This window comes from Macaca fascicularis, chromosome X (assembly GCF_037993035.2).
Source record: "Macaca fascicularis isolate 582-1 chromosome X, T2T-MFA8v1.1".
In the NCBI taxonomy this organism is placed as follows: Eukaryota; Metazoa; Chordata; class Mammalia; order Primates; family Cercopithecidae; genus Macaca; species Macaca fascicularis.
This window is the reverse complement of record NC_088395.1, coordinates 49361952-49389212: the sequence shown is the minus strand read 5'-3', so window position 1 is coordinate 49389212 and position 27261 is coordinate 49361952. Positions and strand designations below refer to the sequence as shown.

At 52.8% G+C, this 27261-nt stretch overlaps 1 protein-coding gene across 26 annotated transcripts; it reads left to right on the top strand.

The window, feature by feature from the left end:
- Positions 1 to 138: 138 nt before the first annotated feature.
- Positions 139 to 26631, top strand: CACNA1F (calcium voltage-gated channel subunit alpha1 F). 26 transcript variants are annotated; one of them, XM_074030080.1, is made up of 45 exons: positions 139 to 293; positions 534 to 676; positions 771 to 923; positions 2664 to 2860; positions 2972 to 3075; positions 4282 to 4430; positions 4715 to 4807; positions 4915 to 5008; positions 5174 to 5200; positions 5349 to 5509; positions 6420 to 6645; positions 8301 to 8508; positions 8599 to 8719; positions 8834 to 8915; positions 10704 to 10749; positions 11259 to 11310; positions 11402 to 11443; positions 11996 to 12140; positions 12321 to 12450; positions 12831 to 12890; positions 13038 to 13144; positions 13231 to 13318; positions 13762 to 13869; positions 13960 to 14012; positions 15209 to 15355; positions 16193 to 16394; positions 16492 to 16650; positions 17464 to 17574; positions 17829 to 17912; positions 18942 to 19070; positions 19429 to 19494; positions 19748 to 19839; positions 20256 to 20415; positions 20645 to 20772; positions 21051 to 21147; positions 21330 to 21432; positions 21691 to 21792; positions 21973 to 22103; positions 22341 to 22466; positions 23048 to 23217; positions 24627 to 24734; positions 24878 to 25005; positions 25110 to 25222; positions 25909 to 26106; positions 26327 to 26631. In XM_074030080.1, exons 3-45 carry the CDS (start codon positions 797 to 799, stop codon positions 26555 to 26557), a joined length of 5205 nt encoding a protein of 1734 aa, XP_073886181.1. In that variant the 5' UTR covers positions 139 to 293; positions 534 to 676; positions 771 to 796; the 3' UTR covers positions 26558 to 26631. The 26 variants fall into 26 exon arrangements, 24 of the variants coding, with proteins under 24 accessions (XP_073886181.1, XP_073886182.1, XP_073886185.1 ...); XM_074030081.1 differs by having other exon boundaries at positions 4282 to 4439; positions 20645 to 20748; XM_074030084.1 differs by having other exon boundaries at positions 4282 to 4439; positions 24941 to 25005.
- Positions 26632 to 27261: the final 630 nt, after the last annotated feature.

Genomic DNA, 27261 nt, shown 5'->3' with positions numbered 1-27261 from the left:
CCTTCCAGCCAGACCCCGCCCCCTCTCTGACCCGGATGGCCCTGCCTGGCCCAGCCCCACCCTCGGTCCTGACGATGCTCCCCATGCCCCCGTCAAACCCCGCCTTCAAATAACTCCCCGACTTCCCGCCCCGCCCCCGGTCCCACCCCCCAGGAGCAGGTGGAGTACGTATTCCTGGTGATTTTCACTGTGGAGACGGTGCTCAAGATCGTGGCCTACGGGCTGGTGCTCCACCCCAGCGCCTACATCCGCAATGGCTGGAACCTACTCGACTTCATCATCGTCGTTGTCGGGTGCGCGTCTGCGGGGGGCACCCCACCCTAGTCGCCTTCCTACCCTCAGGCCTGCTGAATTCTGGGCTCAGGAAAGCGATTCTTTCAGACCGCCCCCATTCGGCAGCCAGAATCAGGAATATTATTAAAACCCATTTCTATTTCTAGTTACAAGGACTTGTGCTTTTCTGAGAAGGTTAGGTTGGAGGGGGGAATCCCAAGGCCTGACCTCCGCCTCCCTGCTCGGTGCTCCCCCATCAGGCTGTTTAGCGTGCTGCTGGAGCAGGGCCCCGGACGGCCAGGCGACGCCCCGCACACCGGGGGAAAGCCAGGAGGCTTCGATGTGAAGGCATTGAGGGCGTTTCGGGTGCTGCGGCCACTGAGACTGGTGTCTGGGGTCCCGAGTGAGTGGCACATCCCCCGAGGTCGGAGGTGGAGGGTGGGGTTGGGGCTGAGCTGACCCCGCCCTTATTTCTGCCTACCCCTCCCTCCCCGCAGGCCTGCACATAGTGCTCAATTCCATCATGAAGGCTCTGGTGCCGCTGCTGCACATTGCACTGCTCGTGCTCTTCGTCATCATCATTTATGCCATCATTGGGCTCGAGCTGTTCCTTGGACGAATGCACAAGACGTGCTATTTCCTGGGATCCGGTTAGTCGGCCCGCCCCTCCTAGGCAGAACATGCCCCCTCCTCTGGTTTCTAGATCCAATACTGCACTCAGGGAAACCCGCTGAAATTCACAAGACTCCGCCCCTAGGCTCAGGTTCCATCCCCAGATAACCAAGTCCCACCCATATATTCAAGACTCTGCCCTAAATCAGACTACAACCCCACCTCGCTTATAACTCCGCCCCATCACAAGACTGTACCCACAGGCTGCCCCGCACTTAAGACAAGACCCTGCGCCTTGGCTCGCGCCTGTATTCCCGGCATTTGGGAGGCCGAGGCGGGAGGATCATTTGAGCCCAGGAGTTCGCGACCAGCCTGTGCAAAATAGTGAGCTCCAGTTTCTAAATAATAATAATAATAACAAAATAAAAACAATTTTTAAAAACTTTATCGGCCCGGCGCGGTGGCTCACGCCTGTAATCCCAGCACTTTGGGAGGCCGAGACGGGCGGATCACGAGGTCAGGAGATCGAGACCACCCTGGCTAACACGGTGAAACCCCGTCTCTACTAAAAATACAAAAATTAGACGGGCGCTGTGGCGGGCGCCTGTAGTCCCAGCTACTCGGGAGGCTGAGGCAGGAGAATGGCGTGAACCCGGGAGGCGGAGCTTGCAGTGAGTGGAGATCGCACCACTGCGCTCCAGCCTGGGCGACAGAGCGAGACTCCGTTTCAAAAAAAGAAAAAATTATCCTCGGCTGGGCGCCGTGGCTCACGCCTGTAATCCCAGCACTTTGGGAGGCTGAGGCAGATGGATCACTTGAGGTCAGGCGTTCGAGACCAGCCTGGCCAACATAGTGAAACCCCATGTCTACTAAAAATACAAAAAAATGAGCCGGGCGTGGTGGTGCACATCTGTAATCCCAGCTACTCGGGAGGCTGAGGCATGAGAATCGCTTGAGCCTGGGAGGCGGAGGTTGCAGTAAGCTGAGATCGGATCGCACCACTGCACTCCAGCCTGGGCGATGGAGTGAGACTCGGTCTCAAAAAAAAAAAAAAAAAAAAAAAAAAAACTATATTCTCCACGACTGGTCTCATACACTCAGACCATTTACCCGACCCTCCCCTCTTTTCAAGAGACCCGTCCAAATTCACAAGACTCCGCCCCCAGGCTCTTGCCTCATTGTTATTTAGAAGACTCCACGCCAGGATTTAAATCTGTTGGTGGGATCCCTAGCTTGCCAGTGGTTCAGAATACGGAGCTCGCAGGGTTCTGCCCTAGAAGTGGAGCTAAGTGTTGCCTTAGAAAAATGTAGGACTGGCCGGGCACGGTGGCTCACGCCTGTAATCCCAGCACTTTGGGAGGCCCAGGCGGGCAGATCACAAGGTCAGGAGTTCGAGACCAGCCTGACCAATATGGTGAAACCCCGTCTCTACTAAAAATACAAAACAAATTAGCCGGGCGTGGTGGCACACGTGGGTAATCCCAGCTACTCAGGAGCCTGAGGCAGGAGAATTGCTTGAACCTGGGAGCTGGAAGTTGCGGTGAGCCGAGATCCTGCCACTGCACTCCAGCCTGGGCGACAGAGGGAGACTCCGTCTCAAAAAAAAAAAAAAAAAGAAAAGAAAAGAAAAGAAAAGAAAAGAAAGAAAAGAAAAAAGAAAGAAAAAGAAAAAGAAAAATCTAGTACCCAAGTCGAACTTCCTAAGTGGGCGGGGCTTCAGGGTGGCAGCGACTGAGAGTGGGCCTGCTTCCAAGCCCCAAGCTCCAGTCTTCCTGCAGACCTGGAAGCGGAGGAGGACCCATCGCCCTGTGCCTCTTCGGGATCGGGGCGTGCATGCACGCTGAACCAGACTGAGTGCCGCGGGCGCTGGCCAGGACCCAATGGAGGCATCACCAACTTTGACAACTTCTTCTTCGCCATGCTGACAGTCTTCCAGTGCGTCACCATGGAAGGCTGGACCGATGTGCTGTACTGGGTGAGGTGGACTGTGGGCACAGAGCTCGGAGGCTGCACCTGCCTTTCCTCCCTGACACACACGCAGGAGTGTCTGCCTACCCTGAGGGATGCATGCCTTTTCTCTCCCCAGATGCAAGATGCCATGGGGTATGAACTGCCCTGGGTGTACTTTGTGAGCCTTGTCATCTTTGGGTCCTTCTTCGTCCTCAACCTTGTGCTTGGCGTCCTGAGTGGGTGAGGGATCTAGACACTCCCTGCTTCCCACCCCTCAGCCACTGCCCGCTTCTTTGTGCCTGGCAAACTCCTAGGCATCCTTCAAAACCGATCTGAAATACTCCTTCATTTAATCATGAGCATCTATTGTATGTGAGGCACCATTTTAGGAATGGAACAAAAGGCAAAAATCTCTGCCTTCCTGGTATTACATTCTGATGGGGAGAGACAGAAAGTAGCAACATATGCAATAAAATAAGTGTGTGCATTTATATATTGGCACGCACATATATGTAGTGTTTTATATGGAATGTGTACTGTGGAAAGAAAGGAAAGATAAAAGATAAGAATGGAGAGATCTTGTGATTATAAATAGAGATGTCAAGAAAGGCTGTCTAGGCCGGGCGCGGTGGCTCAAGCCTGTAATCCCAGCACTTTGGGAGGCCGAGACGGGCGGATCACGAGGTCAGGAGATCGAGACCATCCTGGTTAACACGGTGAAACCCCGTCTCTACTAAAAAATACAAAAAATTAGCTGGGCGCGGTGGTGGGCGCCTGTAGTCCCAGCTACTCGGGAGGCTGAGGCAGGAGAATGGCGTGAACCCGGGAGGCGGAGCTTGCAGTGAGCTGAGATCCAACCACTGCACTCCAGCCCGGGCGACAGAGCGAGACTCTGTCTCAAAAAAAAAAAGAAAGGCTGTCTTGACAAGGTGTTATTTGAGTAAAAATGTGAAAGAAGCCAGGTGCAGTGGCTCATGCCTGTAATCCCAGCACTATGGGAGGCCAAGGTGGGAGGATGGCTCGAGGTCAGGAGTTCGAGACCAGCCTGGGCAACATAGTGAGACCTCATCTCTACAAAAAATGAACAAAAATAGCTGGGCATGGTGGCGCACGCCTGTAGTCCTTGCTACTCAGGAAGCTGAGGTGGGAGGATTGCTTGAGCCCAGGAGGTCGAGGCTGTGGTGAGCTATGATCACACCACTGCACTCCACCCTGAGTGATGGAGTGAGATCCTGTCTCTGGGAAAAAGGAAAGAAAAAAGAGAGATGAGGTGCACCATCTGAGGGAAAAGCATTCCAAGCAAAGAGAATGGTCAGTGCAAAGGCCCTGAGGCTAGAATGTGCTTGGCATATTCAAAGAGTAGCCAGGAGGCTAGTGTGGCTGGAGAGATGAAAGCAAGGTGTTCAGATTGGCTCCTCCCCCTAGCCCTCTATCCTCCTCCCTCAGGGAGTTCTCCAAGGAGAGAGAGAAAGCAAAAGCTCGTGGGGACTTCCAGAAGCAGCGGGAGAAGCAGCAGATGGAGGAGGACCTGCGGGGCTACCTGGACTGGATCACTCAAGCCGAAGAGCTGGACATGGAGGACCCCTCCGCCGATGGCAACCTTGGTTCTATGGCTTAAAAGGGCCGGGCGGGCCATCGTAGGCAACTCCAATCTGGTCCATTCCCTGCATGCCTTAGATGTGGTCTGCCATCCTGAGACCCACCTAGGCCTGATCTGCAACAACTCTAGCCCCAGCTCCCCCCTCCCAAATTATGGCTCAAAATGCAGAATCAAGACCAACCTCAGCTATTAAAGACTCCAAATGACGCCCCTACCCTAGACATGGCCCTAACCCTGCCCCCAGTATGTCCTCCCTAATTGTCTTTTCTCTCCCTGCAGGGCCACAGCTGACCGAGCTGACCAATAGAAGGCGTGGACGTCTGCGCTGGTTCAGTCATTCCACTCGCTCCACACACTCCACCAGCAGCCATGGTGGGGGTCCAGCCAGGCTGGGGTGGGGGTGGGTAGGCAGAGGTGAAAGCCAAAGGTTGGACCTTGGGGTCTTCAGGTCCTGACCACTATCCCCACCTTGCCTACAGCCAGCCTCCCAGCCAGTGACACCGGTTCAATGACAGAGACCCAAGGCGATGAGGATGAGGAGGAAGGGGCTCTGGCCAGCTGTACACGCTGCCTGTGAGGGCCCCCAGACCCTGACCCAGCCCAGAAACCAGTCCAAACCCTGACTCTAGTCCTTTCTTTAGCCTCAAGCCTCAACCTCAGTCCTTGACCTCTGGCCCCAGTTACTGACTCCCCTTTTGCCCTTTATGACACTCACCTCCCATCCCCCCTCTTTTTCAGAAACAAGATCATGAAAACCAGGGTCTGGTGAGTTGGGAAAGTTGTATGAATCCTTGACTCCATGACTTTGAAACCCCCCACCTCCAAGCCCTCATCACCTTTGAGACCCCCCACCTGAGCCCCCCAGGGCGGGCTTAGGTAGGTGATCTCAGCCTGTGGGCTCCCCTTCCCCCAGCCGCCGCCTCCGCCGAGCCAACCGGGTCCTTCGGGCACGCTGCCGTCGGGCTGTGAAGTCCAATGCCTGCTACTGGGCTGTACTGTTGCTCGTCTTCCTCAACACGCTGACCATCGCCTCTGAGCACCACGGGCAGCCTGTGTGGCTCACCCAGATCCAGGGTACACCCCCAGCCTGCCAGTCGTCTCCCCCAGCCTCCTATTCCTTCTACCCCAGAAGCTTAAATCCAGGACCTCTACGGTGCGGTGCCTCAGCCCCCAAGACGCTGCCTTTCCCCCCAAATAAATCCAGAGCCCTTAGCCTATTCCATCCCACCTTGTAGCTTACACAGGTAGAACTTTCTGTGTGCCTCAAGCTCCTTTCTCAGCACCTTTCTTTATGTGTACTGACAATTTCTTCACCACAACCTTATGCGAGTTAAATACTAAGGCACAGAACACTGAGCACCAAGGCACTGAGGGGTTAAACGACTAATCTCGGGACTCAGCTAGTGAGTGGCAGAGCCGGAATTAGAACCCAGGCAGCCTGGCTCCAGAATCCAGGCTCTTATCATCACACTGTCTGGACAAGTTCTCCACATCTACAAAATGGAGATGATAGATAATAGTATCCACTTCATGAGGCAGCGAAGAGGAGTAAATGATGTAAAGTGAAAAGTGCTTAGGACATAGCCCACCATAGAGCTAACACTTTATAAGTGTCAGCTCTTACTATTATTCATTATAATCTCAGCCCCAGCCTGAATACTGAGCACATTTCTAACCCATAGCCCACAAACCAGCCCCAATCCCAAAGAAACCCTAGACTCTAACTCTACTTGTGAATTTGGGTCTTCTGGATTCATAGTCTGGCCCCCACCCCGACTCTGCCCCACATCCCCATCTCCAAGCCCCTCAAAACTTCACCTACTCTGACCTACAAACTCACCCCAATCCCTAGCCCTAAGTTTTCCCTCAGCCAGCACCTGGCCTGATACCAGCTACCTTGGGTCACCCCATGGTCCCTAGTTACCTCCCCACATGTCACCATGGAAACTGGCCAGCCCAGTCACCCCTGCCCATCTCCCCACAGAGTACGCCAACAAAGTGTTGCTCTGTCTGTTCACGGTGGAGATGCTTCTCAAGCTGTATGGTCTGGGCCCCTCTGCCTATGTCTCTTCCTTCTTCAACCGCTTTGACTGCTTCGTGGTCTGTGGGGGCATCCTGGAGACCACCTTGGTGGAGGTGGGCACCATGCAGCCCTTGGGCATCTCAGTGCTCCGATGTGTGCGCCTCCTCAGGATCTTTAAGGTCACCAGGTGTGTATCAGGGGAGGGGGAAGACTAGGTCCCCAAACACAGCCCCAACAGCCCCCACCCAAGCTCCAATGATAACTTCATCTGCTTCACCATTCATTGAGCAGACATCCATTGAGTGCCTGCTGCGTGCCAGGCACCCTGCCAAGCCCTAGGGAAACACCAGGAATCAAGCAGACACAAGTTCCTGTCTTCATCCACTGAGGAGAATGTCTACTCCATTTCCATTGCCTTCCTCAACCTCAACTCCTGCTCTAACGTTTTTCTCCAACCCCATCTCCGATTTCAATGCCATACTCATTCCCAACCCAAACCCCATCCCAAACCCCAACCACAATACCATCTCTGATCCCCAACCCCAACCACAGGTCACCTATGAGCCCATTTACAGCCCTAACACCCATTCCCAAGCCCAACCCCATCTCCCACCTCATCCCTAACTCCCAGCCCCATCCCTGTCACTAACCACCAACCATAATACCATCCTTATTCCCCAAACAGAACCCCCATGTCCCTAACCCCTACCTATCACCCTATCTTCAACTGCAACTCCATTTCCATTCTTAGCCCCAGTCTCATCCCATCCCCTCCTCTATCCCAGCCCTCAACCACAACTTGTCCTTAACTCCATCTCCAACCCCAAATACGTCACAACCCCATCCCCAACACCAGGCCCAGTCCCAACCTGAAGCCCAATTCTAGCTTCACCAACTTCCATTAAACCTCCCATCCTAGGCTGGGTGCGGTGGCTCACGCCTGTAATCCCAGCACTTTGGGAGGCTGAGGCGGGTGGATCACGAGGTCAGGAGTTCAAGACCAGCCTGGCCAAAGTAGTGAAACCCCATCTCTACTAAAAATACAAAAAAATTAGCCGGGCGTGGTGGCACGTGCCTATAGTCCCAGCTACTTGGGAGGCTGAGGCAGGAGAATCGCTTGAACTCAGAAGGTAGAGGTTGCAGTGAGCTGAGATTGTGCCACTGTACCCCAGCTTGGGCAACAGAGTGAGACTTCATCTCAAAAAAAAAAAAAAAAAGAAAGAAAGAAAAAGGAAAAAGGAAAAAAAAACCCTCCATAGTAACCTTATCTCCCAATCTCCCATTACACCCCAACACCAACTCTAACACCAAACTCTCAACTTTCCCCTACTTCTTTACTTTTTTTTTTTTTAGACGGAGTCTCGCTCTGTCGCCCAGGCTGGAGTGCAGTGGTGTGATCTTGACTCACTGCAAGCTCCACCTCCCGGGTTCATGACATTCTCCTGCCTCAGACTCCCGAATAGCTGGGACTACAGGCGCCCACCACCACGCCCGGCTAATTTTTTTTTTTTTTTTTTTTTTTTTTTTTTTTTTTGTATTTTTAGTAGAGATGGGGTTTCAGCATGTTAGCCAGGATGGTATCGATCTCTTGACCTCATGATCTGCCCGCCTCGGCTTCCCAAAATGCTGGGATTACAGGCATGAGCCACCGTGCCCAGCCTCCCCCACTTCTTACTCTCATCTCACCCCAACTCCAAAATCAGTTCTAACCCTGACACCAAAGCTATTTGAGCCGAACCTTCCCAGGTGCATCCCAAGCTGGAGCCCTGCCCCGGCTCCTGATGCTCCAGCCACATCCAGTGGACATGGCATCGACCCTTCCGCCTCCCATTTCTGTTGCAGACACTGGGCATCTCTGAGCAATCTGGTGGCATCCCTGCTCAATTCAATGAAATCCATCGCATCCTTGCTGCTTCTTCTCTTCCTCTTCATCATTATCTTCTCCCTGCTTGGCATGCAGCTGTTTGGGGGCAAGTTCAACTTTGACCAGACCCACACCAAGCGAAGCACCTTTGACACGTTCCCCCAGGCCCTCCTCACTGTCTTTCAGGTGGGATCTGGAGACCATGGGATGGGTGGGTCGGGGAGACCCTGGAGTTGGAGGGGGTCCAAGAGCTCCATGGTGACTTTCCACCCCCAGATCCTGACAGGTGAGGACTGGAATGTGGTCATGTATGATGGTATCATGGCATACGGTGGTCCCTTCTTCCCAGGAATGCTGGTGTGCATCTATTTCATCATTCTCTTCATCTGTGGCAACTGTATCCTTGGAGCTTTGTGGGGCTGGATGATGGTGGAGTGGGGGTGGGTAGGGGGACCTGGGTGGTCTACAGGCAGGGTGCTTCTCCATCCTTTGCAGCCTAAGCTCATCCCAGACATCCTGTTGAACGTGTTTCTTGCCATTGCTGTGGACAACCTGGCTAGTGGAGATGCAGGCACTGCCAAGGACAAGGGCGGGTGAGATCTGGCTCCACCCCTAACACAGTCTCTCTCTGGAATCCCTAACTGGGAACCCCTCAGACACCCCCACCACCAGAGATGCCTCTAGACACCCTGGTAATCCCCATCTCCAGATACCATCTGCCAGTCCTCATTCATTCAACATGCACCTATTGAGTGCCTACTGTGTGCCAGGTCCTGTTCTAGATGCTAAGGAGACAACAGGGGTCAAGGCAGACAGAGTCCTCACCTTCATGGAACTAACATTCTAGTTGAGGAAGGCAAGAAAAATATAAACAAATGAATATATAATATATGTTAATAATATGTAATAAAGAGAAATAAAACAGAATGAAAGGACAGCAAGAAATGAAGATTGCTCTTTGGGGTTAAGGTTGGCAAGGAAGGTCTCTATGAGGAAGTGACATTTCACCAGAGACTTGAATGAAGTGCAGGAGTGAGCCATGCAAATATCTAGGGGAAGAGTATTCAAAAGGGGAGTGGCAAGTGCAAAGGTCCTGGGGTGCTAATGTTCTTAGCACTTTTTTTTTCTTTTTTTCTGAGATGGAGTTTTGCTCTTGTCACCCAGGCTGGAGTGCAGTGGTGCCATCTCAGCTCACTGCAACCTCCGCTTCCCAGGTTCAAGCAATTCTCCTGCCTCGACCTCCTGAGTAGCTGGGATTACAGACGTACACCACCATACACAGCTAATTTTTTTTTTATTTTTTGTATTTTTAGTAGAGACAGGGTTTCACCATGTTGGCAAGGCTGGTCTTGAACTCCTAACCTCAGGTGATCCACCCACCTCAGCTTCCCAAAGTGCTGAGATTACAGGCATGAGCCACTGCACCTGGCCGCATTCTTAGCACTTTCAAAAAAAATACCAGCGATGCCGGGGTGCAGTGGCTCACACCTGTAATCCCAGCATTTCGGGAGGCCGAGGAGGGTGGATCACCTAAGGTTAGGAGTTCGAGGCCAGCCTGGCCAACACGGTGAAACCCAGTCTCTACTAAAAATACAAAAGAAAATTAGCTAGACGGCCGGGCGCGGTGGCTCAAGCCTGTAATCCCAGCACTTTGGGAGGCCGAGACGGGCGGATCACGAGGTCAGGAGATCGAGACCATCCTGGCTAACACGGTGAAACCCCGTCTCTACTAAAAAATACAAAAAACTAGCCGGGCGCGGTGGCGGGCGCCTGTAGTCCCAACTACTCGGGAGGCTGAGGCAGGAGAATGGCGTGAACCCGGGAGGCGGAGCGTGCAGTGAGCTGAGATCCGGCCACTGCACTCCAGCCTGGGCGGCAGAGCGAGACTCCGTCTCAAAAAAAAAAAAAAAAAAAAAAAAAAAAGAAAATTAGCTAGACAAGCTCGCTTGAACCCAGGAGGTGGAGGTTGCAGTGAGTCAATATCACACCACTGCCCTCTAGCCTGAGCAATAGAGTGAGACTCCATCTCAAAAAAAATAAAAATAAAAACAGTGAGGCTGGAATGGAGTGAGGAAGGAGGAGCGTGGTATGGAGTGAAGGTCAGTGGAGGAAATGGGGGGCCAGATTGAGGGCATTCTGGGCCAGGGTGAGGACTGTAGTTTTTCCTGAGTTAAGGAGCCGTGGGAGGGTTGTGGGCAGAGTTGGGATGTCCCAGACAGTGTTTAACAGGCTCCCTCTGGCTGCTTTGAGAACAGACTGTTGGGACGGGCAATGGGGAAGAGCGAAGCAAGAAGGTTCTATGGGACTCAAGAAAGGTCTGTTCTGACTGTATCGATCCCCCTTTGCCCATCTGCAGCAATCACCCCTATTTCCTCGCACAGGGAGAAGAGCAGTGAGAAGGACCTCCCACCGGAGAATGAAGGCCTGGTGAGTTAGATGCCTGGGCACTGTCTACACCTCCTACTCCCACCACTACCTGTCTATGTGTGCATGTCTGGTTTTTTGTTGTTGTTGTTTTATTTTGAGACAGAGTCTCACTCTGTCGCCCAGGCTGGAGTGCAGTGGTACCATCTCGGTTCACTGCAACCTCTGCCTGCTGGGTCCAACAGATTCTCCTGCCTCAACCTCCTGAGTAGCTGGAATTTACAGGCGAGCGCCACCACACCCGGCTAATTTTTGTTATTTTTGAAAGAGACAGGGTTTCACCATGTTGGCCAGGCTGGTCTCGAACTCACTGACCTCAAGTGGACCACCTGCCTCAGCCTCCCAAAGTGCTGGGATTACAGGCATGAGCCACTGCGCCCAGCCATGTGCATGTCTTTAACCTTCATCCTCTGCCTATTCATTCCCCTATTATTGCATTTCTTCCATGCTTCCCCTGTGTCCATTCCCTGTGTCTCCCTCACCATTGATGACCCCCGTCTTCCTGTCCTCAGGTGCCTGGTGTGGAGAAAGAGGAAGAGGAGGGTACAAGGAGGGAAGGAGCAGGCAAGTAGGCAGGGCCAGGTGGAGCAGGTGTGGGACCCTGGGGACAGAGCTCAGGCAGACAGCTCCTGACCCTTGAAACCCTTCTCTCCAGAGATCGGCCTTTTCCAAGATCATCCTGAAAATAACAGACTTGGTATGTGGTCAGCAACGTTTGGGAACATTGAGGTTAAAGAAGAGAAATGCAGCTTAGGCAACATAGCAAGACCCCATCTCTTAAAAAATAATAATAATAATTAGCCAGGCATGATGATGCAAGCCTGTAGTCCCAGCTACTCGGGAGGCTAAAGCAGGAGGGTTGCTTGAGCACGGGAGTTCAAGGTTGCAGTGAGCCATGATGGCACCACTGAAGTCCAACCTGGGGGAGCAGAGTGAGACCCTGTCTCTAAAGAAAAGTAAGAAGAAGAGAAACACGTTTTGTTTACTGCTGAACTTCTCAGAGCCTTTATTATAAAATAGTCTGTGTACACAACATTCATTCAACACACATTTACTGAGCTCCTACTGTGTCCCAGGCACTGTTCTAAGTGCTGTGGACACAGCAGCGTACAAAACAGACTAAAATACCTTCCTGGAGGAGCTGACATTCTAGCAGGGAAATGGAAAGAATTGGCCATGTGGCACTCTTCTGGGTGTTTTACATCAACTTGCTCAATTAATTTTCTTTTTTGCTTTTCTCTGGTGCCAGACATGGAGGAGGAGGAGGAAGAAGAAGAGGAAGAAGAGGAAGAAGGTGCAGGCGGTGTGGAACTCCTGCAGGAAGTTGTACCCAAGGAGAAGGTGGTACCCATCCCTGAGGGCAGCGCCTTCTTCTGCCTCAGCCAAACCAACCCGTGAGTGCTGGAAGTGGCAGGGGGTAAGGCAGGAGGGGCTAGGGCAGGTGGAGGACCATGGAGCAGCCAAGGTGGGAGTGGGGGCATGGGTGTTGCATCAGGGCCAGAGCTGTATCCCTTGGAATCCCTGATCAGTTCTGTGGTCCTGAGTTCTGACCATGGCCCACTCCCTCTCCACAGGCTGAGGAAGGGCTGCCACACCCTCATCCACCATCATGTCTTCACCAATCTTATCCTGGTGTTCATCATCCTCAGCAGTGTGTCCCTGGCCGCTGAGGACCCCATCCGAGCCCACTCCTTCCGCAACCACGTGAGCCTTTGGCTGGGAAATAGGAGCTGAGGGGACACTCCTAGGGGTGTCCTCGTGGGCACAAGCTGGGGCAGGGTGGAGATAAGGAGAAGAGCCCTAGGTGAGCCTAGAGAGAGGCTCGTTAATGGCAGCTGATGCAGTACCAGCCTTTACGGTGTGTGCAACACACGGGGAAGCACCAGGGGTGAGATCAATATTTGACTGAGGAGGAAGCTGTGCTCAGAGAGGTTAAGCAGGCCAAGGGTGCCCATGTAGCTGGGTAGAGGCAGAAGAGTCCAAATTTAAACCCTAATCTTTCTGATGGCCAAGCCTTTTGAGAAGTCACCTAGGATCCCCCTCAGTCGTGACTCAGTGGCTCCCCGCTCTTTCTCACACCCCAGATTCTGGGTTACTTCGATTATGCCTTCACCTCCATTTTCACTGTGGAGATTCTACTAAAGGTGACTAATGGGACTCCAGTTCTACCCTCAGTTGCCCCAGCACTCTCCCCACCGGTCCTTGCAGCCCACCTCTCCTGTCCCCATCCCCACCTCCCCCAACCCCCACCACCTCCAGGTCTGGAGTCTAGCCTCATGTCCCGTCCCCAGATGACAGTGTTTGGGGCCTTCCTGCACCGCGGCTCCTTCTGCCGTAGCTGGTTTAATATGTTGGATCTGCTAGTGGTCAGTGTGTCCCTCATCTCCTTTGGCATCCAGTAAGTGACAGCTCCCCAGCCCACCCTATTCCTCTCACAGCCGGGGCCCAGCCAGGTCCAATGCCTGAGGATTGCCCCTTCCCCAGCTCCAGTGCCATCTCAGTGGTGAAGATTCTGCGAGTACTGCGAGTACTGCGGCCCCTCCGAGCCATCAACAGGGCCAAGGGACTCAAGGTAACCCCACCGCACCCAAACCCACAGGACCCAGGCCCTGCCCTGCCCCTGGGGCCAGGATCACTGATCAGACTGACCATTTCCACTGATGCGTGACCATACAGCCTGGACCTGACACGTAAATACACATCCCTGACCACTAGCCATGTGGCCTGACCCATGTTCCTTCCAAGTGACCGTATGTTTCTACCAGTGGCCACATTTCTCAGACCCAGCTCCCTGACAGGTGGCCACAGATCCCCACCCGGCAAACACCTATTCCTGGTGGGTGCCCACACATCTCTAGCCCCTAACACTGCCTTTTGAACACATGTTGCTAGCCATACATCTCTGACCCATCACCACATGTCCCCAGCCCAAGTCCCTGAGCTGCATCCAGAGTCCCTGCCTCATGACCACTGTGGCCTGTAGTGTTCAGTAGCCATATGCTTGGGTGCCCGCAGCATGTGGTGCAGTGTGTATTTGTGGCCATCCGGACCATCGGGAACATCATGATTGTCACCACACTACTGCAATTTATGTTCGCCTGCATCGGGGTGCAGCTCTTCAAGGTGGGGCAAACACTGGAGGGAATGCCAGGCAGGGGTCCGGGCGGGAGCGTGATGAAGGGTGAACCTATATGACAGACATCCTCCCTACAGGGGAAATTCTACACCTGCACGGACGAGGCCAAACACACCCCTCAAGAATGCAAGTGAGTGCCCAAGGCCCTGCCCTCCACGGAGCTCAGGACCCCTCCCAAAGACTATACAGCCCCTAGATCTCACCAAGGCCCAAAGATATAGTCCCAGAATTGTCCCAAGAACTGCAGAGGCCCTCAGATCTCACCAAGTCTTCGGAGGTCCCCCTGATACCTCCCCCAAATCCCTCTCCACATTCCCCAAGTGACCTACATTCCACTCCAGACCCTTAGCAATCACCACCCCCACCCTGAGCCCCCAGCTTCCATCTTGAGACTCCTGTAGAGGGTAGTTAAAAGCCTGGGCTGTGAAGTCAGACATTACTGGTTCAAATCCACTTCATGAGACTTAGTTACATTTCTTAAACTTACTCAGTTCCATTTCACTCAACTGAAAAACAGGGCTATCTCACAAGGCTCTTGTGAAGAGTAAATGAGCTACTACATGGAAAATGTACTTTGTACAATGTAAAGTCGCTAAACAGAAAACCTAGCTTGGGCTGGGCGCTGTGGCTCACGCCTGTAATCCCAGCACTTTGGGAAGTTGAGGCAGGCAGATCACCTGAGGTTGGGAGTTTGACACCAGCCTAGCCAATGTGGTGAAACCCCATCTCTACTAAAAATACAAAAATTAGCTGGGCTTGATGTTGTGCGCCTGTAATCCCAGCTACTCGGGAAGATGAGGAGGGAGAATCGCTTGAACCCGGGAGGCGGAGGTTGCAGTGAGCCGAGATCATGCCACTGCACTCCAGCCTGGGTGGAGTCTTTTTTGAGACTCTGTCTCAAAAAAAAAAAAAAAAGAAAAGAAAAATCTAGCTCAGTGCCTGGCATATAGTTAGTGCTAATAAACGTTGGCTATTATTTGTTTTACTTTTTCCTGGCAGGCGATGATGAGAATAATGGTGATGATGAAATGATGCCAACTATGTGCCAGACACTAGTCTCATGTCTTGACTTGTGACATTTCTTAATCCTTGTGACAAGCCAGGAAATCAATTCTGTTATTATCCTTATTTCTTAGAGTGGGGAAATGGAAGCACAGAAAGGGTAAATGTGCAAGATCACACAGCCAGGACATGGAGGGACAGGATTTGAACCCAGACCATATTGCTCCACCACTATGTCCTGCTGCCTCCATGCTGGAGACCCCAGAACATTTCCCCAGTTCTTCTCCCCTCCTCACCCATCTAACCTGTTTGCAACATCCATAGGGGCTCCTTCCTGGTGTACCCAGATGGAGATGTGTCACGGCCCCTGGTCCGGGAGCGGCTCTGGGTCAACAGTGATTTCAACTTTGACAATGTCCTTTCAGCCATGATGGCCCTGTTCACTGTCTCCACCTTTGAAGGCTGGCCTGCGTGAGGGACAGGGCCCTGGGGTTATCAGGGGATAGGGTAGGGGTCTCTGCAGGATTGGGTTGGGATCTCCTGGGAATGGGTGGGAGTGTATCTGGGGGATGTGACGAAGGTCTCTCGAGACTGGATAGGGTTTTTCTAGAGAGTGGTGAGTGTATCGGAGGACTGTAGAGGTGGGGTTCCCAGAAGCTGGGTGGGAGTTCTTTGGGGACTTGAGTGAGGGATCTCCAGGAATTAGACAGGGGTCTCTAAGGGACTAGGTAGCTAGATAGAAGCCTAGAAAGGATTGGAGATGGTTTGGGGGGACAGAGTGGAGGTTTGAGGGGACTGGGATTGGTCTCTGAAGAGATGAAGCAGGGATTCAGGGATTTCTAGAAAGCTGTGCAGGTCTTTGGGATACTCATTGTGGGGCTCTGTGGGAAGATGGAGTGGGGATTCAAGTTGATGGACAGGGATAAATTTACAGATCATTGGGGGCTTGTGTGGAAGTTCTGGGGAGGTGCATGGGGGTCTCCAGGTGGTTGGAGAAGGGGATTTGAAGGTCTGTGGAAACTTAGGGGATTTCTGGGTCTTTGAGGGTCTGAATGGAGATTCTCTGGAGGACTGTATGGGGGTTTCTGAGGGCATGGGACAGAGGATTTGGACTCCTTGAGGGTCTGGCAGGGATCTCTTAGAGTATGTATGGAGGTCCCAGGTGGTTAGGTCAGGAGATTTAGGGGTCTTTGGGGTGCCGGGCAGGAAACTCTGGGGTGTCTCTGATAAGTGGACTGGGGGTAGGTCTGAAGGGGCTGGGATATCCCCTCACCTGCCCCTACCTCTACCCTCCTCTGGCTCCCACAGACTGCTATACAAGGCCATCGATGCTTATGCAGAGGACCACGGCCCCATCTATAATTACCGTGTGGAAATCTCAGTGTTCTTCATTGTCTACATCATCATCATTGCGTTCTTCATGATGAACATCTTCGTGGGCTTCGTCATCATCACCTTCCGTGCCCAGGGCGAGCAGGAGTATCAAAACTGTGAGCTGGACAAGAACCAGGTGACCTCTGACCCCTGACCCCCTGTGGATGGTCACCAACCCTTCCCTCCTTGCCTCAGGACCCCACTGCTCACTCATGCCCTGCCCTGGTATGCAGCGTCAGTGTGTGGAATATGCCCTCAAGGCCCAGCCACTCCGTCGTTACATCCCCAAGAACCCGCATCAGTATCGTGTGTGGGCCACTGTGAACTCTGCTGCCTTCGAGTACCTGATGTTCCTGCTCATCCTGCTCAACACAGTTGCCCTAGCCATGCAGGTCTGAGATCCCTGCCTGAACCCCGCCAGATTCCTGACCCTATTATCTCCACACAATCCCTTGGGAACCATTAGGAACACTTAAGGCTGCGAGTAACAAACCCCCTGCTAACTAACAGTGACTTAAGCTATAAAGACATTTGCCATATTTCTTCAAGTCCATGGCCAGTACTTGTAAGTTGCATCCTGATTTCAGAGATGTAAGAATGTGAAAAAAAAGGTAGCCAGTGGCCATTGCAAGTTGCCATTTATTATAAAATGCACCCCAATTTCAGATATTCTAAAATGTAAAAAGATGTGCATCCTGGAGTCAATGAATTGTGGTAATTATCTCAGGTATCGAGAAGTGCAGAGGTAGGCTGTTTGTTCATTGTTCATCCGGGGCCCGTGCTCTGTCTATCTTTCTGCTTTACCATTCTTAGCAAGTTGGCATTCATTCTCATGATTGTTGTTTCATGGTCACAGCTCCAGGCATCAAAACCACACTCAAGGCAGGGAGAGTTGTACCTGGGGACTCTCCTTATTTGATCCTTTCATTGGAAAGCAAAATATTGTTTACAGAAGCTGCTAACCAACAGCAGATTTATGTTTATGTCTCATTAGTCAACCTGGCCTTGCCTAGCTACAAGAAAAGCTAGGAATCAAGAACTAAACTTTCCAGTATCCACAATGGGAGGCAGACAGTGCAAGGGGTTTGACCAATCCACAGTGCGATCATGTCCCCAGACTCGCCTCAGCCCAGGCCAGGGAATATTTGGTTGGGTGTGGGGGGTCTCTGCCTCAGGTTCCATCTCAACCTGATTTTCTCCTGCAGCACTATGAGCAGACTGCTCCCTTCAACTACGCCATGGACATCCTCAACATGGTCTTCACTGGTCTCTTCACTATTGAGATGGTGCTCAAAATCATCGCCTTCAAGCCCAAGGTGGCCCCCCTGCTCTAGCCCCACCCACCAGTGGATGAGTTCCTTGGGAGTGGAGTGTATTGCAGAGCTCTGGGGTTGGGGATGTGGGCAGCAACCAGGGAGTGAGTCTAGGGAGTGAGAAGGATTCAGGTGCAGGCCCGTCGTGTGATCCAAGCCAAGCCCTGCCCGCCTCCAGCGCCCCCTATTACTACTGGCCCCCTACCCTGGCTTGCAAGCTTTGAGAAGACAGGGCACTACTTTTCTCCTGCCTGCAGCATTACTTTACTGACGCCTGGAACACGTTTGATGCTCTTATCGTGGTGGGCAGCGTAGTAGATATTGCCGTCACTGAAGTCAATGTGAGAACTGGCCTTTCCACTAATCCACTCTCACCCTACACACCTTCCCTCACCTCTATCCTGGGGCTCCCCTTCATGTGGGTAGGTGGTTCCCATGCATATCCTCCCTACTCCTGGAGACTCAGTGCTTCTCATTCTAGCTCTATCTCTTCTGAGTCCCTGTTGGGTTCAGCCAAAGTCCCCCTCTACCGGCTTCCTCATTCCATTTTGTAACCTATCTACTGGCTCCACCATCTCCTAAAACACCTCTCCTGTTATTTCTGTTATCTCTTTCATTGCCTCTACATTCCCCATCCATTGGCTCCGTCATGTCCACTGACTCCTGCTTTGGCTCCATCTTTTCTGATGACTTCATTGGCTTCATTTCTCCACCAACTTCATCGTCTCTGACACTGGCTCTTTCATGGCTCTGTCATCACCACTGACTATATCATTGGCTCCATCACCTCCATTGGGTACTACATGGTTCTGTCGCCTCAACTGACAATGCTGCTGGTTCCCTATCTCCATCACTGGCTTCTCCATTGGCTCCTCCATCGGTTCTCATCTCCATCATCTCCATGACACCACTGGATCCATCATTTCCTCTATTGGCTCCAATGTCTCTGATCCATCACCTCCTTTACTCTCTCCTCTCCCTTCCACTCCCATTACCAACTTTTTCCACAACCATCCTAATCCACTACCATATAAACTTTCCCATCGTCTCCTGTATAATGACCCCTCCATCATCCCCTATATCTGCTCCATCATTTCTTGCCTTGTTCATTTGGGCCTATGATGTCATCATCTCCCCTATCACCTTTTTCTTGGTCATAATCTCCCTCCAGAATGGTGGCCACCTTGGCGAGGTAGCCCACCCTCATAACAAGGACTCTCTGCTTCTTTTCCCATGTCCCTCTGTCCCTCCATCCCTCCGGATTACCCTGGGGCCTGAGTGATTTGGGTACTGGGAGGGCTAAAGAATGAGATAGGGAGATAGCTGGAGTAAATGCAAACTGAGCATCCCTACTGCACCCCTCACCCCAGAGCTCTGAGGACAGCTCCCGCATTTCCATCACCTTCTTTCGCCTCTTCCGAGTCATGCGGCTGGTCAAGCTTCTCAGTAAGGGTGAAGGGATCCGCACATTGCTCTGGACATTCATCAAGTCCTTCCAGGTAATTCCCCACCCCATCCCTTTGACCATACTTCTCCCCCATTTCACACTTCTCAGCCTGCCCCTTTACAACCCTCAGAACTACATCTCCCAGCATGCCATACCCATTTCCAAATTATCATTCCAATTTTCTCTCTTTTCGGGGCTCTCAATTTCCAACACACCTCTGGCCTCACTGACCTTACTCTATCTACTTAACACTATGTTCACATTTGAGAGACACCGCAGTCCTGGGCAGTTTGGAGATGGACTGTATCTTCCAGTAGGCCCAGGCCAGGGAAAGCAGTGCATTCTGGGGCTCATAGTTCTCTGCCTGAGCCTGTGCATCTATTCTCTGCCCCGCTCCCCCATCCCTATAGGCCTTGCCCTATGTGGCTCTTCTCATCGCAATGATATTCTTCATCTATGCCGTCATTGGCATGCAGGCAAGTGGGGACCCTAGGAAGCATCCCTTAGGCACTCCTCTGCTGGCAGGGGATGGGGTAGGAATAGCCCCAAAGTAGGGGTGGCGGGTAGACAGACAAGCTGGACAGCCCTGGGTCAATCTACACATCTGTGAAATGAGATCAGCAGTGATGCACTGTTTGTCAGGGTTATGAGGCTCCTTTAGGTATTAGGAGGTGTGAAATGGGTGGGGCATGGGTTCACCCCACTGACACAGCCTTGGTGTGTCCACAGATGTTCGGCAAGGTGGCTCTTCAGGATGGCACACAGATAAACCGAAACAACAACTTCCAGACTTTTCCACAGGCTGTGCTGCTTCTGTTCAGGTGACATCTACTCACTCCCCTGCCACCTCATGCCCGTGGGTGCCCACACACCCTCTCTGAGCCTCAGACTGCTTGAGCTATGGGAATAACACGGCAGCATGGGGCTCCATTCAGCCCAAGATGTTTCCTGGCTATGATGTGAGGAGTCTGTTAGAGTATTCTAGCCTCAGCCATTTTCTTTCTGTCTGTAAGACACGTCCCCTTCTCAGGTCTCAGTGCCTCATCTGTAAGATGCAAACACGACTGTCGTCAACATGGCCACACTGGCTGTTAAAATATTGAAATGTTATCTGTGCCAGATGTAGCCCCTAGTGAGAAGTAGGTCATCTCCTCATTCCCCAGTCCTCTCCCAACTCCATTTGCCATGACTTCATAGCCATCCCTTCAGGATGCTACCCCTGTGTGACCCCCACCAGGTGTGCCACTGGTGAGGCATGGCAGGAGATAATGCTTGCCAGCCTTCCCGGAAATCGGTGTGATCCTGAGTCTGACTTCGGCCCTGGTGAAGAGTTTACCTGTGGTAGCAATTTTGCCATCGCCTATTTCATCAGCTTCTTCATGCTCTGTGCCTTCCTGGTGAGAACCATTTCCTAACAACCACCACCACCGTCATGGGGGCTGGCCCTGAGGGGCTCAGGGATGTGACGTGGGCAGCCCAGATCTTCAGAGTGGGTGAGAGGGCTGGTCTGATGACAAGACCAACCCAGAGACTCATGACCATATAAGCCCACCCCAGCCTACCACCATCCCTCCATGACACTGTTCTGCCCTTCACCTAACCGCTCCCCTGCTCAATGGCCCACAGATCATAAATCTCTTTGTGGCTGTGATCATGGACAACTTTGATTATCTCACCAGAGATTGGTCCATCCTGGGCCCCCATCACCTTGATGAATTCAAGAGGATCTGGTCTGAATATGACCCTGGGGCCAAGTATGCCCTCTATCCCCTTACCTAGAATCCAGAGGACAATGCACAGCCCTACACAGTCCCCTAGCCCCCAGACCTCCAACCTCTGCATCCCATTACCCAGTCAATAGATGCCCCAAGGTTTCCACTGCCCCATCCTCTGCCCTCTCTGACTGCCCTCCAGTTCTTCCCTGGCAAGCTCTGGGGTACTGGTGGGGGGAGGTAGTGATGAGCTGGTGGGGCCTTGAGAAAGGGCTAGAGGGGGTATCGCCAATCCAGTGGTACCTCCCCACCTCCCCCAGGGGCCACATCAAACACTTGGATGTGGTTGCCCTGCTGAGACGTATCCAGCCCCCTCTGGGATTCGGGAAGCTGTGCCCACACCGAGTAGCCTGCAAGGTCTGTGCACCTGCCCACCCCCAGGCCCCTGAGAGAGCTATCACATGGCAAGGGTGGGAAGGGATCTGCCTTGGGTGGGGAGGGGTGTTTGATCGCATCCTCAGAGGTTTCTGCCCCTTGACATTCATTCCTGCATACCCAGCATTTTCCCAGAGTGGGTTTCATGTCTCTGGTGTTCACAGAGACTTGTGGCAATGAACATGCCCCTCAACTCAGATGGGACGGTGACATTCAACGCCACACTCTTTGCCCTGGTCCGGACATCCCTGAAGATCAAGACAGAAGGTGTAGGGGAGGGGCAGGAGTGGGATCGTTCCTGGGGAGGGTGCAAGGAGCAAATTCATTGAATCATGGGCCCCTCTCCTAGCTCTGAACCTCAAAATGGGTGACCGGATTCTCCAGGCCTGTTTCCCCACCCTCCATGTCCAATGGGGGCGGTGTGCATCTGCGGTAGCAGCTTGTGAAGTCACCCCTCCAACAGTGAGGGGGCAGCTGTGGAGGTTCTTCCTATTGGCTCATGCCCCACATCCTCCTCCAACGCAGGGAACCTGGAGCAAGCCAACCAGGAGCTGCGGATTGTCATCAAAAAGATCTGGAAGCGGATGAAGCAGAAGCTGCTAGATGAGGTCATCCCCCCACCAGACGGTGAGCTATCCCCGCCCCAGTTCCCCGCGCCAGTCCCTGAATGGCAGATGATCGCTCTCCACCACAAAACCAGTGCTGGGCAGAGGGTGAGGGGAAGTCCATGCTGGTGGGTAGAGAGCGGGGAGGCGGGCTGGGTCAGAGGGCCCCCGTGTGATCTTGCCTTCTCTCCCTTGCCCCTAGAGGAGGAGGTCACCGTGGGCAAATTCTACGCCACATTTCTGATCCAGGACTATTTCCGCAAATTCAGGAGGAGGAAAGAAAAAGGGCTACTAGGCAACGAGGCCGCCCCTAGCACCTCCTCCGCCCTTCAGGTCTTCGGGACAGGGCCTGGTGTGGACGGGCATGTGTGACAGTGCTGTGGCTGATGCTGACCCCCATTTTGATCTTGTGAAACCCATGCCACAGATGAGGAAACTGAGGCCCCAGGCCTCACAGAGGGCCAGGGTGGCTGAAGGACTCCTTCCCCCACCCTACTCGCCTGCATGGGAAACAGAGAGGGAAGGTTCAGACCCTGAGCTGCCTGCTTACCTATTTCACCACCTCCACAGGCTGGTCTGCGGAGCCTGCAGGACTTGGGTCCTGAGATGCGGCAGGCCCTCACCTGTGAGGAGGAGGAAGAAGAGGGGCAGGAGGGAGTGGAGGAGGAAGATGAGAAGGACTTGGAAACTAACAAAGTGAGGACAAGTTTTCACTCTCCCAGGAACTTGATTGTAAAATACTTCGTCAATCCCCTGAGTGATTTCGACACTGCTTCTGGGAAGAAGCCACCCCACCCCAGAGAAGCCCCCTCTGCAATAGAAAAATATTTATTTGAGGCTGGGAATGGTGGCTCATGCCTATAATCCCAGCACTTTGGGAGGCCAAGGTGGGAGAACTGCTTGAACCCTAAGGTTCAAGACCAGCCCTGGCAACATAATGAAACCGCCTCTCTACAAAAAAATTAAAAACTAGCTAGGAGTGGTGGTGCAAGCCTGTAGTCCCAGCTATTTGGGAGGCTGAGGTGGGAGGATTGCTTGAACCTGGGAGGTTGAGGCCACAGTGAGCTGTGATCGTGCCACTGCACTCCCGCCTGGTGACAGAACAAGACCGTATCGCAAATATTTATTTATTTATTTACTTGTTTATTTATTTGATATTTACCACCGCTGTTGGAGGGCAAGGCCCACATTCATGGACCTGTGGGGGAGACACGCTATATGACCAAATAACTTAGCCAAAAAGTGGATGCAACACTCAGTCCTGTGACTCTCCACAGGCCACGATGGTCTCCCAGCCCCCATCTCGCCGGGGCTCCAGGATTTCTGTGTCTCTGCCTGTCGGGGACAGACTTCCAGATTCACTCTCCCTTGGGCCCAGTGATGATGATAGGGGGACTCCCACCTCCAGTCAGCCCAGTGTGCCCCAGGCTGGATCCAACACCCACAGGTATTGTCAAGTGTCTGGAGGTAGATTGTGAGGGAAGGCAAGGACTAGAGACTGGACTGAGGCAATTCTGGAGGCATGAAGTTGAGGAGGGTGGGAGGGAGGGCCTAGAGGCCTTCAAGCAGAAATTTGGGAAGAATGGAGGTGTTTCAAGGGCTCAGGTAAGAATAGAGGGTGATAAGAGATTCATACGAGAAAGGCAATACAAAGGTTTAATGCAAAAAGCACATTATTTGAAACCAAGATTTTCAGTTCAAATCCTGGCTCTGCCATTTGCTAAGTGACCTTGGGCTAATCACTTTTTTTTTTTTTTTTTTTTGACAGAGTCCCGCTCTGTCGCCCAGGCTGGAGTACAGTGGCACGATTTCAGCTCACTGCAACCTCCGCCTCCCGGGTTCAAGTGATTCTCTTGCCTCAGGCTCCAGAGTAGCTGGGATTACAGGCATGTGCCATGACGCCAGGCTAATTTTTTTTGTATTTTTAGTGGAGACGAGGTTTCGCCATGTTGGCCAGGCTGGTCTCGAACTCCTGACCTCAGGTGATCTGCCCACCTCAGCCTCCCAAAGTGCTGGGATTACTAGCTTGAGCCACGTGCCCGGCCTAGTCACTTCGTTTCTATAAGCCTCAGTCTCCTCACCTGTATGAGGGGTATGATAAAGCACTTATTTCACAGGGATAAAGAAAGGATGAAATGAGGTAATGCATGTTGAGCACTTAGCTTTTAGACAATACACAGGCAGTTGAAAGAAAAAATTTTAAAAACTGTTTTAGAGTGTCTAGCTTGCCCAGGCATGGTGGCTCACACTCGTAATCCCAGCACTTTGGGAGGCCAAGGTGGGAGGATCGCTTGAGCCCAGGAGTACAAGACCAGCCTGCACAACATAATGAGACCCCGTCCATACAAAAGATAAAAAAATAGCTGAGCATGGTGGTGCATGCCTGTAGCCCCAGCTGCTTGGGAGGCTGAAGTGGGAGGATAAATTGAGCCTGGGAGGTTGAGGCTGCAGTGAGCTAAGATCATGCCGCTGCACTCCAGCCTGAGTGACAGAGTAAGACCTCGTCTCAGAAAATAAAAAATAGAAATAAAAAAATAAAGGGCCTAGCTTTTACAGGCTCCCTCCACTCCTAATACATGCCAGTTTTGTGTTGAAGGCATCTCTCTACAGGTCAACTTTGATTTTTTTTGAAACTTTCGGTCCTTCTGATGAGATGGACATCTATTAAACAAAAGCCCATGGTCACTTTAAAATGGTTAATGGCTAATTTTATGTGACTCGTCCTCAACAACAACAACAACAAAATCCAAAAGCCCAGTGTTTCTGTAAGGGTTGGGGCATGGTATGAGAGGAACCAGTGGCCCAGGGCCACATATTGAGGGATCTGGTCTGCCTAACGTGCCTCACTTTCCCCAGGAGAGGCTCTGGGGCTCTCATTTTCACCATCCCAGAAGAAGGAAATTCTCAGCCCAAGGGAACCAGAGGTCAAGACAAGCAGGATGAGGATGAGGAAGTCCCTGATCGGTACACTGGCCACACCACATGGGATGAATCCATGAGCTGGGGTGGGGGACGGGTGGGAACTGGGTCGAGGAGGACTGTTGGTGCCCCATCTCCCAGGCCCAGACCCAGACCCAAGTTCACCCCTGGCCCTCCCACCCACACAGGCTCTCCTACCTAGATGAGCAGGCAGGGACTCCCCCGTACCCAGTCCTTTTGCCACCTCACAGAGCTCAGAGATACATGGATGGGCACCTTGCACCACGCCGCCGTCTGTTGCCCCCCACACCTGCAGGTGAGAGCAGGGATGGATCCAAGGGGCCCCCAAGGGCATTCAGGACAGAGATCTGGGGAAACACTGACATTGCTACTTGCCCCTGGTGCCCCACCCACCCCCAGGTCGGAAGCCCTCCTTCACCATCCAGTGTCTGCAGCGCCAGGGCAGTTGTGAGGATTTACCCATCCCAGGCACCTATCATCGTGGGCGAAATTCAGGGCCCAATAGGGCTCAGGTGAGGCTGTGGAGGTGGTGCTGGGGTCTGGGGTCTGGAGAGGTGGGGGCAGCCTAGGCTGAATTTCTCAAACACAGCACATATCAGGCCCTTTTTTTTTTTTTTTTGAGACAGAGTTTTGCTCTGTTGCCCAGGCTGGAGTGCAGTGTTGAGATCTCGGCTCACTGTAACCTCTGTCTCTCAGGTCCAAGCGGTTCTCCTGCCTCAGCCTCCCAAGTAGCTGCGATTACAGGTGCCCGCCACTATGCCTGGCTAATTTTTGTATTTTTAGTAGAGATGGGGTTTCATCATGTTGGCCAGGCTGGTCTCAAACCCCTGACCTCAGGTGATCCACCCACCTCAGCCTCCCAAAGTGCTGGGATTACAGGCGTAAGCCACCGTGCCTGGCCTCAGAGCCTTCTGAAGAACAGGACACATATGAATGAATGCACACAATGCTCACTGTACTTGTGAGGAAACTGAGGCCCAGAGAGGTTTACCCCAGATCATGCAGGTAGTAAGTGGCAGAGCTGACATTTAAACCCAGACCTTCTGCGCTCTTACATAAATAAACTCAAGCCTGACTTATACCCATTCAGTTTCACTCCAGTTGTATATTGAAGGAAAGGGGTAGGCACAGCAGTGAGTCCTAGACCCTCATACCCTACTTATCCATTTCTGCCCCTCTGATGTTTTTTCCGGCTCAGGGTTCCTGGGCAACACCACCTCAGCGGGGTCGGCTCCTGTATGCTCCGCTGTTGTTGGTGGAAGAGGGTGCAGCGGGGGAGGGGTACCTCGGCAGATCCAGTGGCCCACTGCGCACCTTCACCTGTCTGCACGTGCCTGGAACCCACTCGGACCCCAGCCATGGGAAGAGGGGCAGTGCCGACAGCTTGGTGGAGGCTGTGAGTCCAGACGGCATATAGACAAGATGGTTGGGGGAGAAGGGGAGGAGGTGGGTACTGGAGGAGGAAGGAAAGGAGTCCCCGGGTCCTACGTTGTGCATGTAGATATCCCTTTGCCCTACGACCTCTCCTCACCCCTGTCCCCCACTGACTTCCCTACATGCCCTCATAGGCACGTCATTTATCCACACTGAACCTTCTGTGCACACTGTGCCCCCAGGTGCTCATATCGGAGGGTCTGGGCCTCTTTGCTCGAGACCCACGTTTCGTGGCCCTGGCCAAGCAGGAGATTGCAGATGCATGTCGCCTGACACTGGATGAGATGGACAGTGCTGCCAGTGACCTGCTGGCACAGGGAACCAGCTCGCTCTATAGCGACGAGGAGTCCATCCTTTCCCGCTTCGACGAGGAGGACTTGGGAGACGAGATGGCCTGCGTCCATGCCCTCTGAATTCTCACCCTTCCCCAACTGCTCAATAAACCTCCTGCCCTCCCCTCCCCAGCAGGAGACAGGCATGGACCACACCCCTGGATTTTGTTGTCTTTGCACTGGGGGACAGGGCTGCCTGGGGGCCCCCATCCATCCATCCCCTGTTCCTACCCTGAGCCACTGCCCACACACGGGTATTTCCAGAAACCAGGACAGCCAGGCCTGATTATTCAGCGTCAGGGAAGGAGGGAGGAGGAGGAGGAGGAAGAAGAGACAGCAGCCAAAAAAAGCTGGAGGCAGAGTGGAGGAGGGGGAAGGGGGAGGGGGAGGGCGTTGGACAGAGATGGAGGAAAGGGGAGAGAGAGGGTGTGAAAGGTGCTTGGACCCGGAAAGGAAGAAAGGCAGAGATTTCACCAGGGCTCAGCCAGGTCAAACTAGGAAGGGTAGACGGATGAGAAGGAAACGAGAAGGAAACCCAGAGGAGAGTCCTGCCAGGGAAGAGTCCTAGAGGTTAGAATCGTCCTGGTATGTGATGCATCTTAGGCAGAGGGGTTCTCTGACAGTAATAGGAATTTTAGGGCGGCTAAATTGAGATCGCTCTGTCTCCCATCTCCCACCTTCTGCCTGAGAAAGAAAAGAAAACCTAAATCCTCCATCAGTAGACAACATAGGTGACAGCAAAGGGCAGGGCTCCCAGCCCTGGGGAACCCACTCAGGGCCCACCT